Below are 15,754 nucleotides of genomic sequence, written 5' to 3'. Positions count from 1 at the left end.
CCTGCAAGCTCTGACGAGGGGCTGAGGATTCAGCAGGGCTTTGACAGCCCACAACTGTACCCAGAAAATAAAAGCGTCATCATTCATGCAGAACAAGCTGCCCTCTCACTGTGACATTTGGTCAAGTGTCACGTTTCAAGTGATGTTTCTGTGTTTCTGAAGATGAATACAGTGTCCAGCTGCAGGGAGCAGGGGCCCGGGAAGACCCCTCCATCCCCACACACTGTCGGGCTGGGTCCCTCACAACGCCCACCCTGCCCTCCTCAGGAACACCAGAGCGGCCCAGATCTGGGAGTGGTGAGGAAGGAGTCCCAACAAGCAAGGAGATCCCTGCCTCCTGTCACCAGTGTAGGGAGTGGGGAAGCTGAAAGACTGAAATCTCAACTCATTACTTCATATCTTTCTTGAGCAAATTGCTGATAAAATCTTTGGCATCATTGGAGATCTCATCGAATGCCTCATCGTCGAAGTCCCAGGTAGCTGAGGTAACGTTGGCTAAGGTTTCATTATCGTTGTCACCCATGAAGGGCGAAAGTCCACTGACCCTGAGGAGATAAGAACAGGAGAGCAGGGGTGAGTGGGGGAGGTTGGCAGGGAAGGAAGGTGGGATGTCACCCTTGGCAAGTGAGTGCTAACTGAGGTCAAAGGTGAGGGCCAGCAGAGGCCCCCGCACTTCCACAGGCAAACGTGCAGCCCTCACACCTGCCTTTCCTCCACTGGAAAGAAAGAGGCTGTGGCTCTTCAGGGGCTTCTGTGGGCCCGTCTCTTCTCAGTCACTCTGTACTTTTGGGGTACCACCTGCCTCTTGACACCAGTTGCCTGTGAGGCTGAGGTGCAAGGAAACTGATCTAGTTTACGGCGTTCCACGTGGCACACAGCAGGGCTGAGAAGCCCCTCCATCCCTGTCTTCTGTTCTTCCCCAAAGCCTGGGCTAGCGCTCGCCTCTCATAGGACCTTCCCAAGTCCCTTCCTCCCGTGCTCCTGCCCCCTCCCTAGTCACTGTGCCCTTCTGTACCTTCCCTTCGGTCTCTCTCTTTAGAGCCTTCAGTTCCCCGAAGAGGGCCCAGCACACAGCTGAGACTCAGCAAGTGTGTGCGAATGACGGGTGGACTTTGAATCAGCAACGTGGGTTCAGGACAGCTGAGGAACTGACGCCAAACCAGAAAGCTTCCCTAAGAGGCGCCGTGGAAGGGGAAAGAGCGCAACGTCTTCACTTGTGGGGTCACCTTAGGCAATCACCCTAATCTCCATCACAGTGTCCTCCCCTAACTTGGAATCTAATAGATCTGCAACATAACCAGCGCCACTTTAGACAAGCTCAAGTAAAAAATGGCGCCTCCCACCTCCGCCCCTCCCCACCTCCCTTTATGAGAAGCCTCCTGACTTGGAAACAACTTTCCGGCTTCAGCATCAGCGCAGTTCTCCACCCAGTTACATCAACCTAATGGTCCCTCCCCCATACCTTTCGCACCCAAAAGCTAATACAAACTCTCACAAACCCATTGTTGGGGCTGTCCACCATTTTCAGGGCAGCCATGGGGCCCTGTGCCACTCTGAGCACAGCCCAGCAGATTTCTTTCTTTAATAAAGCTTGAACGGTACCCGGCATCCCGGCTCACTTTCTTTCAGAATCTACTGCTTAACTATAGAGTGGTCACTTCCCCATCAGCAGCATTTTTGTGATGGTTACAAATGTTAACTGTGCGCCTGGCCCTGGGTAAAGAACTCAGTTCATCTCACCACCACCCTATAATGCAGGTACTCTTATAACTTTGCTTTACAGATGAGGAAGCAGAGGCACAGAACAGGGTTAAGTGACCTGCCCGGGGATTCACAGCCAGTGAGGTTAGAACCCTAGATGTCTAGGCGTCCCTCTAGAGCCTGTGAGCTGTAGTGTGCAGCACTGGCGCAGGCCTGGTCCACAGTGAGGAGCTCTGTCCATGACCACAGACATGCTACAGCTGTTCTGGATCACCTCACTGCCTCACCCAGCTGTGGTCACAGGAGTGACTCACTTACCAGTAGCTTAAGCCAAATGAACTTTGGAAGGTAAAGAATCTCAAAGCCAAATAGAACAGATTTATGGCTTACCGGCCTTACCTCTCACCTCTGTGCACCCCCCATTCACGCTGACCTAGGGCTGGCCTCCTGGGCGTGCGACCTGCACAGCTGCCCAGAGGCCACCCTCAAACGGGACCCACGCTTGGTTTAACGCTCTGCTGCCATCAACTTGAAATTCTTAATAGTGTTGTACACGTGGGCTCTCCTTTTCATTTTTCAAATTATGCAGCTGGGCCTACCCTGATCCCACCTGAGCCCCCCTGAGATGGATCTGAGGCCTCATGCCATCAACGTCTCAAGTTAGGGCTTTACTAATGTCCCTTCTCCCAAACCCTTATGAATCCATCATCAGAAACAACAATGCACTAACACCTCCTGGAGCTGTTTCGGTGTTCGGGAGGCCTCAGTTTATGAAATACACCCACACCCTAACACTGAGTATGGTAGAACAAACCCACTTGAAATACTGGAAGGAAGCTTGCCATGGGAAGGACCTTCTGGTGAAATCTTTTATATAGAGAAGAAAGCTTTTGCAATGTGAATTATCTCACCTTTATCAACATAGCTGTGGTTTTTTTGTTGTTGTTGTTGTCCTTTTTGTGACCGGTAAGGGGATCGCAACCCTTGGCTTGGTGTTGTCCGCACCCCGCTCAGCCAGTGAGCGTACCGGCCATCCCTATGTAGGATCCGAACCTGCGCGGCGGGAGCGCAGCTGCGCTCCCAGCACCACACTCTCCCGAGTGCGCCACGCTGTTGGCCCAACATATCTGTGTTTTTAAATAATAGATTTTTATATATGGCATTTTCTTAAAGCAAGACACTGATTTATGTTCTAAAAAGGCAAAGAGGGGCCGAGCCCGTGGTGCACTTGGGAGAGTGCGGCGCTGGGAGTGCGGCGACGCTCCCGCCGTGGGTTCGGATCCTATATGGGAAGGGCCGGTGCACTCACTGGCTGAGTGCTGGTCACGAAAAACACACACACACACACACACACACAAAAAGGCAAAGATAATCATTCTCGGTTATGTCCCCATGAGGGAAGGGGAAGTTTACCAGTCCCCGAGTCTGCACTATTATATGTTACTCCTTTCCCCTCTGAGCCTCAGTTTCCTCTTTTATACACCAAGGGGACTAGGCTAGACTCCCCTGGGGCCTCCCATCCCTTGCATCTCTGCTATCTTCGTTGCTTACACAAGCCCCATCAGGAAGCTGCCTGTCTCTAGCTTGTCAGCTATCTGCTGCTTATCTTGACATTTTCCATTTGAAATGAAGAGGGGACAGTCCTGCAGCACTCCAAAAGATAGCAGGAAAAGCCAACAACCCTGCTGTGGAATGCTGAAAGGTCCCCTTATGTAAACTTCCTTTCCTAATTAGAAACTGTAATCCTGCAAAGATAAGACAATCTCTGTAAAGCTACGGTCAGGGCCAGCCTCCTCGCCTCTAGCCCCTGGCGTTCCTCCTTCCTGGCAGCCTGTCCGTCTGAGGGAGCTCCTCCGCGTTCTCCCTGTTAAAGAGCACACTGGAATAAAGCACGGAATATATGCACATCATGGGGACGAAGAGAGTGTTCGGATTTTCAACAATGCTGTTTCTGGGTGGTGGGATTTTGCAGGATATTTTAAAACTTTCATTTGGGGATTTTTTTTTTTTTTTTTTCTTTTTTGGCAGCTGGCTGGTACAGGGATTGAATCCTAGACCTTGGTGCTATCAGCGCCATACTGGTTACTTAGTAACCAACTAAGTAACCGGCCGACTTTCCTTTTTCCTTTATTGCTAGAATCTGCATAATGGACCATGTATCTTTTTATTTAAAAAAGTCATTATTTGTTAAAAATCAACCAATACAATCAACAAATACAATAAAGTTAGCATTAAAAATTCAACTCCTTACTTCCCTTCCTAGTGCTAATTTCTAACCAACAGATTTATCTGGTTTTCACAAAATTGTAATCAGTATGGGCAAGCTCTTGAATGCTCTACTTTTTCTTCACTTGACATCCCAAGTATATACAGAATTTTCACATCCATTTTTAATGGTCAAATAGCCTTTGTGTTGATGGATCACAAACGTCACAACTGTAGGGTGTTCTCACGTCCTGGTTCTTCATCTCCCTGCAGAACTTCCCCCAGGGAATCTGATGTGGAGGCCTGTTCTGCCCTCAGATCAGAAAGGCAAGAGAGAGGAGGTTGAGAAATGCCTCTTGGACTGTGCATTCTCCACACGGTTATTCAAGCAGCAGACAGACAACCCTGCTGCATGAGGGGCCAGCTACGGGGACCAACACCTGCCAGGACAACTACTGAGTGCTAAGGAAGGGTTACTCTTTTATCCTATTTTAGCTTTCAGGTACTCCGGTGGGAGACGTGAGAGGGCTGCACAGGTCCACAGGAAGAGGTGAGTATCATTTGTACTGTGGCCGAGGGAGTAGCAACCTTCAGTTCACTTGTATTAACCACAGCCCGAGGCCCTGAACAGCAAAACCTGAAGGTGGTGGCAGGGCTTGGCCAGGAAGCGGGGAGCCTGGAGGTTACAGGGCTGGGATCTGAGAGCATATCTGGACTCAGCAGCAGACAGGACAGGGGAAGCCTGAGTGGGGAAGGCAGAGGCTAGCGGACCCCTCTGAAGAGCCCTGTATCCAGACCCCAGTGTGGGGAGGTGCTCCGATGCATTGCGACCCCTCCTATCTGGCTGGGCTGCTGTCCCAGAAGAGCTCACCTGCTTCCCTACTACACAAACTCTCCTCCCTCCTGGCACCCCCTGACTACACACAGGATGGGGATGGCCCCTGGCTCTCTGGACCATGGCAGGTGCTCAACAAATGAGCTGAAATGGGAGGTCTGTGTTGCTGAGCCCAGTCAGGAAGATGGTGGGGAAGAGAAAGCAGAGCAGTCATTGTTTCTTCCTTTTGGTTTGGGGGAGGGCAGGGAGAGAAGGAATTCTGGAGTAGGGAGGAGGGCAGGGCACAGGGAAATAGGGAGGAGATAGCAGAGGGAGGGAGGTCTTGGAAAACGAGGCAGGTTTAGAACTTCTTCCACCTGCAAGTGTGGCCTCCAGCTCCCCTGTATGCTCTCCTCCTGACAGAAACCAAATGGGCACTGCTAGCTTCAGAAGGTATCCAGGAGGTTCATGGAATCTAATATCTCCCTTCAGTCAAGGGTGAGAAGGCAGGGGCTCCACAGCCCCCTCTGCTCCTTCTCCACCCTGCCTGGAAAACCCAGCTGGCAGCAGGCTGGTGTCTCTAGTGCCGGGGAGGAATTCCTCTGGACCTCTCTGCAAAGGAGTTCCTCCAGTGAAGTCAGATCACCCTTCAGGGACAGGGCTCTTGGCTTAGGGAGTGCTCGCCAGCTACCTGTTGAATAACAAATGCCATATCACCCGTCCCCTCCAACTCCCTGGCCTCTCCATCTCTCACTGGCCCCAGCAAGGAGATCAGGAGGGGTTCTCTGGTATACAGGTGTAAGTGGCCCCAACAGAGACTGCCAGACAACCAGGCTCCAAGGAGAGGGACAGAGTGGGGCAGAGGATGCCAGGAGGGCCACTCCAGAACCTCTTCTGGGTGCTTCCAGCAGCAGCTCCACAGTTCTGCATAGCAGAGGCTTAAAGGAAGCCATCTAGTTGGTTCCAACTTTCATTTTTGGCACCACATGCTCTGCTGAGAGCACTAGCTTAGGAGAGGCGCTCCTAGACCTCTATCGGTACTCTGAGAGCCAGCCCAGAAAAGTCCTGGAGGGCAGTGGGTCCAGGAACCAGGCCACTGCGCAGGGTTGAGTCAGTGCCTGTCCTGCTCCTCACCTGCCTCCCTGCCACCAACCCTCTCACCCGCACACATTCAGATAGGAGACTGTGCATCAAAATTATCTCTCCCTATTTCAAAAACTTCCCTATTTCTTGGTCTTAGCTCTAAAAGTCATCTAGTACAACATAAGATAGTACCCAAATTACTATGTTTTTCCACCTAAAATAATTTTCATTTTAAAATAAAGCACCCTTATGTCTCAGTAATTATAGTTCTAGATTACACATACATCCAACAGAAATGCATAAATAAATAAATATGCTCACTAAAACACATGTACCAGAATGTTTGTAATACCCCAAACTACAAATACTCAAAAGCCCATCAATGTAGAATGGACAAATTAATTGGGGTATGTTCACAGAGGACTATTACATAGCACTGAGAATGAACAATCTACAACTACACATAATACCATGAATAAACCTCACAAACAATGTTGAGCAAAAGAAGCCAGACACTTCTTTATGATTTCTTTTAAAGAAAGTTCAAGAACAGGCAAAACTAACTCATGACTTTAGACATGAGGATAATCGTTACCTCTGGGGGACAGTAACCAGGAGTGGACACCAGAGGCAGCGGGGCCCTGGTGGTGTTTCTTGATCTGGGTATAGGTTAAATGGGTGTGTTCACTGTGAAAACTTATTGAGCAGTCTAGTCACTGCTCTGTCACTGACTAGTAGAGAGACCAGTCGTCCTGATTTGCCCGGCACTGTCCCCATTTTAGATCAAACAAGAGCCCACGTGAAAATCAGTGAGGACAATAAAATCAACCGAGGAGCAAATAGTAAGGCAAGTTTCTTTTTTTTTTTTTTTGCTGTTGGCCAGGAACCTTTGACCTTGGTATTATCAACACTGCATTCTAACCAACTGAGCTAACTGGCCAGCCCCAAGTCTCCTTGATGGTTGGAGAGGGACCTAGGGACCAAGCCAGGCTATAGGACAGCTGGATCTGAACAGAGGGAGCTGACCAAGGACAGCTCTCAAGGGTCAGGTGTCTGCCCTGGGGCCAGAGATCAGTATGAGCTCTGTCCTGGGCCCCCGCCCTGCTGTTCCTTATTTACCATGGGCGCCAGGAGTAAGACATCTTTACTTATTTGCTCTCCTCTCCCAGAGAGGCCTGGGGTGGGAGAGGAAGGGAAATACACATCTGGCCAGGGGATTCTTCTCTGCAGATCTAGGGGAGACTGTGGGGGTGACTGTGGGTAGGGAAGAAGGTGACTGTTTAGGGTACAGAGCCGGTGGCAAAAGTTCAACTGAGGGAGGCTGTTCTAACAGGGCACAGTGAGAGTGTAACTCCTGAGCATGTGAAAAAGGCATATTGTACAAAAATTGCCCACTTGTGCTAAAGCTAAGGTGGTTCCTAAGCCTGGCTGTGCATCAGAATCACCTAGAGCCTTTTCTCACACTGAGATCTGAAAACCTCAGGGATCTAAGAAAGTATTCTTAGAGGTCCTCTTCAAGTTTTCTATGAAAATGTTTAACTTTCCTTTTATTTTGACAACAAACTTTTTTTTAATGAATGCACGCAGGTCTGCATCTTTGGGGAGACCATCACATAACTGCACATTGCCACACAAGTTGAAGGGCTACCTCAGAGGCTGATGACTGTTTGTAGCCTGGGGCTTCAGGGACTAAATCAGAGACCTCACCAAGAGGATGTGTTCTAGAGCTTCATTACTCAAAGTGCTGTCCTTGGACCAGTACCACTGGCAACCTGAAGCTTGCTAGAAATGTGGAATCTCAAATCCCCCAGGCCTTCTGAATCAAATCCTGCAATTTAAGGAGATACTTAGTGACTTGCGCATGCTAATGTTTGTGAAGCACTGGTCTAGGCTGCTGGCCTCCCCTCTTTTTTGTAGCATTAATTTAAATGGCTTCATATTTCCCATCCAATTTCTCAATTCTAATTACTGTCCTACTTTCTTTTGTCCGTCGGTCCCAAAGTGCTTATTAATCAGCCCATATACTGAACTCAGAGACGAGGCTGGCAGTCGGGGTCCCCATTCCATGAGGGTGGGGTGCTGTCCTCGGAAGGCAACGGCGATATCCCTCCTCCATTAACTCACCTACACAAGTAAGTGGGTGTACTGGATTGAATTGTGTCTCCCCAAAACTCCCTGAAACTTGAACTGTGACCCCCAAGTTTTATGTATTAGAATCTTAGCCCCCACTGTGACTGTTAACCGAGTGGAAAATCCTATTATGGGAATTGAAAGGTGGAGCCTTGAAGAGGTGATTGGATTGTAGGAACATGCAGTAGAGAATGGATTAAAATGGTGGTCAGGGGAGTGGTTCTGAGGACTGTAAAGAAGAGGAGACCCTGTCTTTCTCTCTCTCTGCTTCCACCATCTTGCAATGTGAGACTGTCACCACCACCATATGGAACTTTGGACTTCTCAGTCTCAGAAACTGTAAGCAATAAATTTCGTTTTTCTTTATAAATTACCCAGTTCCAAGTATTCTGTTATAGCAACATAAAACAGACTGATACAGGGGGTGTTATGTGGTGCCAGCCACATTGACCACAGGTCCTGGGCTGCCAGCCTTGGGGACAGTGAGGGGTGCAGAATGGGGATTTCAGTGTGCAGAGCTACACGTTGCTACAGAAGTGTGATACAGGCCACTGACTTGTCAGGAGCCCAGGAGCAGGGTGGGCTGGCAGGAATGGGTTGGGAGCCTAACACTCTCCTGACACCGGGGCAGGCCTCCCCATTATGGCCCAGCCTAGCCCAGCCCCTCCCTCACAACACCAGGGCAGCCTAGGGACCCTGCAGGAATCTCTGCCCCCTCCCCACGTGCCTGGGACTCACAGGATATAGCAGATGACCCCGATGCTCCACATGTCCGTGGCATAGCCAATGGGCTCGTAGTTGATCACTTCAGGGGCCACAAACTCTGGGGTGCCAAAGAGGACCTTCAGAGACCCCGCATTCTCTGAAACCAGAATGGAGAGAGATCAATTTCCAGCACATCAGGGAGCCTCCCTAACCTGGGAGGGACACTGTCAAGGGCTCAGCCCTTGGGTATTGTCTCCTTGGACAATGGCACAGACATTTGGCCTCCTTGTTAAACAAGTGAAACCAACAAACTGCACTAACCTCAAATGTCCTGAGCTGGGCTGTTAAAGCACCAGCCCCATTAGTCTTTTAGTGTCTGGCTCTCCCATGAGTTCCCCAAGGCAGGGATTGTGACTCATGCTTAATAATAATCTCTACCGTTCACTGACTCTAACATTCACTATGTCTTATGTACCCTGCTACCATCTGTACAAGGATTTCTCTAATTAATAGTCTCAACAATCCTAACAAGTAGGTGTGACACCCATGCTACTAAGATGAAAATGAGGCCCGGGGAGGTGAAGTGATTCCCCAGCACTTAATAAGTGGTGGTCAGGACTTACACCCAGGAGGTCTGACTCCTGGCCATGTTCTCCACTACTACACCCCTTGCCTCGCATACTTATCCTATAGCTTCTTGTCTCTCCTCCCAGGAGCTGCAGGAGGCTAATTGGTAGAGGCCTTAACCCTGAGGTGGTGCCTCTTAGCCATAAAGGACCAGAGATGCCCGCTAGCATGCGCTGAAGGCAAGCACTATGCATAGGTACTCGCTCCTGGGGGATACTGTTAGCAGTAGGGGGTGGGGTGGGATAGTGGGCCATATCTGGTCTAGTTTAACTTTACAGAGCCCTGCAAATGTTCTAAACCAAAGCATTTCTCAGCCACATGATGTGGAAGCTCTGCTCTCTGCTCCAACTCTAACCCGAGCCCTTCCTGCTGCATTGTTAACCAATTCCCAGTTCTCTGATCCTTGGTGGGCACTGTGGTTCCTGCACTATCCCTTCACCAAGGGAACCTGAACGTGTGTTCCTTGGCTCTGGCACTGCCGGCTCCTGAGGTCAGTGGCCTGCCTATTTGTTTAATTTATTAGTGGCTACTGTCCACAGGCAGGTCCTGTATTGGGCTTAAATCAATGACCATGGAAACCGTTCGGGCTCAAGTCTTGAACAAGCAGATGGTCCCACACTGTCCCTTTAGCATGAAAGAGCAGGGTGGGTGCATCTGCTCAGCATGATAGGAGGTTCTTGCCCAACTGCACTGACCAGCAGGCAAATCCCGGTCCATCAGGACCTCACTCTTTCCTCTGGAGCACCAACTGGCCTCAACCAGGACTGGGCCTCCTGGGAGGAGGTTTACTGGGTGATTTTAGGTTGGCCAGCACGTTCCTGTTCCCCACAGGCTGCTAAAATAAAGGCCAGCTCCCCTCAACCCTGGGGCTCCCTGAAGAGCACAATGGCTGACGGGGGCATGTGTGGAGCTGTTTCTTTGATTATTAAGACATCAAATGCTACAGGGTAGACGTAGGCAGTATGTGAGGCAGACAGTCACTGACCCAAATGATTTCAGGGCTGGATCTGAAGGCCCTGACCACCTGCCCCCACTGTCTCCCTCCTGCCTAGCACAGGAATAGAAGAGGCACCAGAGACTCTGAGCTGGGCCCAGGATCCTCATTCCATCCCCAGCACCTCCCGTGGCTCATGGTGGAACCTGCTGGGCAAAGCTATAGTGAACCCTGGTCTACAAACTGAGGCTCATGAGATAAAATGTAAAAGTGCTCTGGAAACTACAGTATGATATAGACGTGAGGAGCCACCATCATCAAAATGAGTTTTGCCACTAATGGCACCAGAGCAAAAAAACAAAAGAGGGGATCCCCCTCCCAATGAACTAAACAGCTAACCCCCACATAGTACTTACTACGTGCAAGGCACTGCCCCTCCCGCTTTACCTTTATTAACTCATTTGATCTTCCTAATGACTCTATGAGTAGGAACTACTATCATCCCACTTTACAGATGACTTTGAGGCTCACAGTCGCACAGCTAGAAGTAGCAGGGGCAGGACTTGAGCCTGAAGAGTCTCCATGGGCACTGATTTGATCCCAATACTGTTCGTTCCTGCTAACACTCAGTGTGGGGAACACCAACAGTCACTGCCAACACACAGTAGTGACAACAGGGGAGGAGGACGGGCCTTACCCAGTCTTCTGGCCAGACCAAAGTCAATGAGCTTGATCCTGGTGCCTGTCTTGTTGACACACATGATGTTCTCAGGCTTGAGGTCCAGGTGGACGATGCCCTGCTTGTGGATGTACTCCACCCCCTCCGAGATTTGCCTCATGTACTTGATGCACTCACGCTCCGTCAGCTCGAAGTCCTCATCGATGATGCGCTCAAAGAGCTCACCCCCCGACACACTGCGCAACAGAGGAAGGCGGGATGAGCACAGGGACAGTCAGATCACAGGATCATGGAGGCTGAGCTGGCAGAGAATCTGGCCAAGGGTAAGCTGGGGGTAGGGGGTGCAGGGGGTGATGGGCACCATCTACAGCTTCCTGAGTCCCAGTTTTCCATCACACAAGGAGGGTCAGGGCCTTCCTGCTTGGGGGACCCTGCCCTGCACCTGCTAAGCTGCCGTGCAATTCAGGGAAGCATCAAGGCCAAGCAGTTTCAGAGGTGTGCATAAACAGAGAGATCCAGACACAAGATCCTTAGCAAAAGGGTGAACGCTGGGAAGTCTCTTTCCCTCAAATGACCACAGATGCATAGGAAACATTCTTGCACCCTAGCTGTGTATTTTAGTCACAGGGAAATGAAATTTAAAATACTTGTAGTTCCCATAAACATTTACTTTGCAAAGCCAGGAACAGAAATAATAAGAACCTCAGCAAATATTCTAAAATTAGTTGGCTGTAACCCATTATACCCACAGTTGTGTTAGATTTGCTTACTCTGACTAGGGCTGTAGTATCAGTTTACTGCTTCTGGCCATAATTAACTTGTCTTACCTGGACCCCTTGCCCAGGCTGGAAGTGTAATCCTTTCTACCTGGATAGACTTTGGATCCTAGCCATGTCCATTCAATTCTGTGCTTCTGGAGCCCACAGCCAGGCGTCCTCTGCTAAGGACTGCCCCAGGTCTCAGCCAGCCAGCATACTGCCCTTCGATGCAAATGCACAGCCCACTGCCTGAGTTGCACGGGTCCTCTCTGTTCCCCTGTCCCAGCCCTCCAACCCACCTTCCTTGCTCACTGCTCAGCAAGTTGAAGGCATCTCCTTAATAACTTATGCAGCATCTAGACATCACTGAGCTCACTTTTCTGCAATAGCCTGTGGGTCCACCCGCTGAACAAGGCTGTATGTATATGCTTCATTCTGGGCCTGCTCTCTTCAAGGGCATCCCCTCCCCTGAGGGGAATCATCATGAAGGGAAGGAGCTGAGTTTGAATCCTGTCTCTGACTTTTATGAGCTGTGTGACCTCAGGCAAGTTAATTAACCTTTCTGAGCCCCAGTTTCCTTATCTGTCCCTACCTTATAGAGTTGTTAGGAATGTAGGAGCCTTTGTAAAATATGTCTGACACATAGTAGGTGCTCAGCACATATTAGTTATCATTTGACAAACTGGTGGGCCAGGTGGGTCTTGTTCCTGACCCCTGCAGTAGAGACAGACAGGGATGCACTATGGGGCTCAGCACACCACAGCCCGTCTGCCTCTCTCACCACATGACACACCCTTCTGGAAGGGCTGAGCTGGGAAAGGTCAGTTTGTGCCAATGGCCACTCGGGGGAGCTAGAATTGACGCATTAGAACCAACCCCATCGGAAGGTCCCTGCAAGGCCAGCAGGTGGCACCTCTAGTTCTTAAGGCCTCCATTTCTATTGCTCTCCACCAGGGCTCCATGTCAAACTCATCAACAGTCTTAGGTCTCGGCCAATTCTTAACATCTCTGTGCCTCAGTTTCCTTATCTGTACGATGCAGATAAAAACAGCACCACTTCACAGGGTTTCTGCAAAGACTGAATGAGTCAATACAGGCAAAATGCTTAGACGAGTGCTTGGCACACAGTAAGTGCTCAATGTCAATTATAAATTTTCTATTTTAAAGAATCGCTTGGGGCTCTTGTTGAAAATACAGATTCCCAAGCTCATTTTTTGAGGTTTTGATTTAGAAAATCTTGGGAAGGATCTATGGATTCATATTTTTAATAAGCACCTCAGGTCATTCTTGTGATCAGATGTGTTTGGGAAGTACTGGCTTATTCAAGGGCCACTCCTGCGAAGCCAGAGGAAATTCACATCCACTGAGAACTCTCTCCCCATTTCCCACATGAAACGACCTTTCCCTCTGGGGGCGTCCCACAGCCTTGTGTCTGCACTTTGTGTATCAAGTCTCCCTTATCTTAAAGTTATTTGTGGACATGTCTGCAAAAGGTCTGGCTCATCTGTGTACTCTTATTTGCATCTGTCAATATCTGACACAAACAAGGTGTCCCCAAATATTTGCTTTTAAGTGTAAAAGATTCTGAAAAAGCAATCAACCATTATTTTTAGAGCCCTTGGGAAGTCTGAGGTAAAGAGTGGTAAAACTCTGAGCCATGGAGAGAATTACTACTGCATTTCTAGAGGCAACCCATTTGATATCAGTTCCAGTGTGTTCAATCCTATTCAAACATACTTAATATCTTTTTTAAACTGTTCCTATGATCCACTCCGTAGCTGGAAGAGGCTAAACAAGCAGGATTACTGGTTCTGTAGGTTTCTCTTCAAAATGCTCAAGACTATGGGTGAAAAGTATTGGTTTGAAAGAAAGAAGCTGCCACCCACAGAGATGGGATAATGCCAAGGGCCAAGACTGGTCCAGAGGAAATGTGTGCTTAGTAATTAATAGTGAGTGAGTGAATAAATGAGTGAATACTTACTATCACCAAGGCTACCTAATCACAAGGGATCAAATTTGTCCCCTAAACTCGAGACTTTGGCCCTGGTGGGCACAGAAGGAATGGTGCTATCAGGGGAGTTGATACCCAGGCCCTCTGCTCCTTGTCTCACAGCAGCCAGCTGGATGTTCTTTCTAAATTTCACTAACAGTAGCACGAAGATGAGATCAGCCATGGGTGACTCAGTCCAAGCTTCACATCCTCTTTAGGGCTCAGGTTCCTACCACCACCTGAAATGTTCTAAGCACTTCCAAAAGGAAAAGCCTAGGCTCCAGGCCAGGGGCCTGAAGGAACTGCTGTCTCGGAGCAATGATGGGGACTTGCCCAGTAATCAGAAGTCAGAAAGGCTGAGGACACACATTCATTCTTATTCCTCACTATGTTTATTGCAGCTGAACTGAAGGATGGGAGCCTGGAATACATTTTCACTTTTCTATATAAACCAGACATCATCCTTCTCTTAATCTTGAACAAGGAGAATAGCAAATTGCACTGCTGAAAAAATCAACCTTTCCCCTCTCACTGGCCAAGCCTCAAAATGTTTAAGCTGGAAGGGATAGACAGATGGAGTATGAACCTGCTCCCTTCTTCTTTGGTTGAGCAAGCTCCTTGCCCCAAGTGCAGGGGAATCTTCTGGCATCTGTGCGTGTAAAACTTGCTCCTGTCCACGGGGGAGGTGTGGTAGAGGGATGAAAGCCAGACCCACTAAAGCCTTCTTACATTTTCTTCCTACTTTTTCCATCCAGCTTGCCAACTCCCAATTCCAAGCTAAGTATGGTATTCTGCCCACTAGTGCTGCCTGCCCTTACCCAGGCCCAGCTGCCTCCTGCCCCCCCTCCCTGTCCCCTCTCACAAACTTGCTCAAGGCTTAACTTCTAAAGACAAGACATTTTTCCACATGTCCTCACATGCCCTTGCTGCCTGGACTAAGCAACCTGTTGTAGAATAAATGTGAGGGTATGATGAAAGAAGCCACAGGCATGGGCTAAATATTTCCCAAAAGTGGGGAGGAAAGTTTGAATTTGGGGCTGCAAAAAGATTGTAAGATAAAAATGAAGATTTTCTCTGAGTCTTTTGTGGCTCCACAAAATTGTAGAATTTTCTAGCCAAAAGGGGAGTCATGAGACCGATTATCCTAATCCAAATGCATCTTCTTGCTGGTAGGATTTAAGTTACAAAATCATGACTTAATAGAAGCAGAACCTGAAGACAGGCTTCCTGAATACTAGGGAGGATTTGTTCTACAACACCTAGGTAGATGTTAAAATGCTCACAGAGTGCTTGTAAGTGGAAGAGCATGATACAGAAAAAGTCAGCATGTCACACCACTAACATCAGCATTATCCACTTAATCCCACAGCCTCCATGAGGTGGCTTCAATGTCCTCTTTTATGGATAGTAAAACTAAGCATTGGACAGCTGAGTAACTTATTCAACGACAAATAACGAGTAAAAGGCAGAGCTAGGATTTGAAGTAAGGTTTATCTGACTCAAGTCTGTGCTCTTAACCAACACTGCCTTTCCTGAGGAACACATACTGAATGGAAATATACCAAAATGTTAGTGGAATGAGGGGAGAGAAAAGGCTAACATTCCATTCACACCTAAAGCTTGGGGATGTGTTACTGGCTTCACCTTTCCTGGGAAAGAATGCCAAGATGCTGATAGAGTTCTTTCTATAGGACTGAGATCCCCAAAGTTCAGGGTGAGCAATTCAAGGATGCTGAGCAATTTTACAGTATCTTTAAACATTTCAAACGTTCATACCCTTTAATCCAGCACTCCTTCACTTCTGAGAATTTATCCTACAGATATACGTGGGCATGAGTAAAAAGATGTACGTACAAGGTTACAAACAATGTTTGCTTGTAAAAGCAAAAGACTGGAAACCACCCAACCTCTTACCAAAAGACTAAATAAATTGTGACATACTGATACGACGAAACCCCATGGAGCTGTGAGAACGAGGATGCTCACTAGGTATTGATATGGGACTATCTCCCACAGCAATTTGCTGAAAAAGCAAAGTATACAACAGTGAATGTAATAAGTCACCTTTTCTGTTAAAAGGCAGGAAAAGAAGAATATACGAGCATACTTCAAAAAGTTTGTGGGAAAA

At 48.6% G+C, this 15,754-nt stretch overlaps 1 protein-coding gene across 8 annotated transcripts in view; it reads right to left on the bottom strand.

Moving 5' to 3' along the window:
• The window catches only part of MYLK (myosin light chain kinase), a 179,610-nt gene that overhangs the window by 13,959 nt on the left and 149,897 nt on the right, over nucleotides 1-15,754 (bottom strand). For 4 of the 8 annotated variants that reach the window (XM_063075031.1, XM_063075050.1, XM_063075096.1 and 1 more), the window contains 3 exons: nucleotides 10,897-11,114; nucleotides 8,672-8,795; nucleotides 393-545 (listed from right to left, as the gene is read on the bottom strand). In XM_063075031.1, the coding sequence (XP_062931101.1) occupies nucleotides 393-545; nucleotides 8,672-8,795; nucleotides 10,897-11,114 (495 nt within the window). The remainder of the gene's footprint in view (nucleotides 1-392; nucleotides 546-8,671; nucleotides 8,796-10,896; nucleotides 11,115-15,754) is intronic. The other 4 variants (XM_063075060.1, XM_063075041.1, XM_063075078.1 and 1 more) reach the window with 1 other exon arrangement.

The sequence above is a fragment of the Cynocephalus volans genome, chromosome 1 (genome assembly GCF_027409185.1).
Source record: "Cynocephalus volans isolate mCynVol1 chromosome 1, mCynVol1.pri, whole genome shotgun sequence".
Classification (NCBI taxonomy): Eukaryota; Metazoa; Chordata; class Mammalia; order Dermoptera; family Cynocephalidae; genus Cynocephalus; species Cynocephalus volans.
This window is presented reverse-complemented; position numbering and strand designations above follow the sequence as displayed.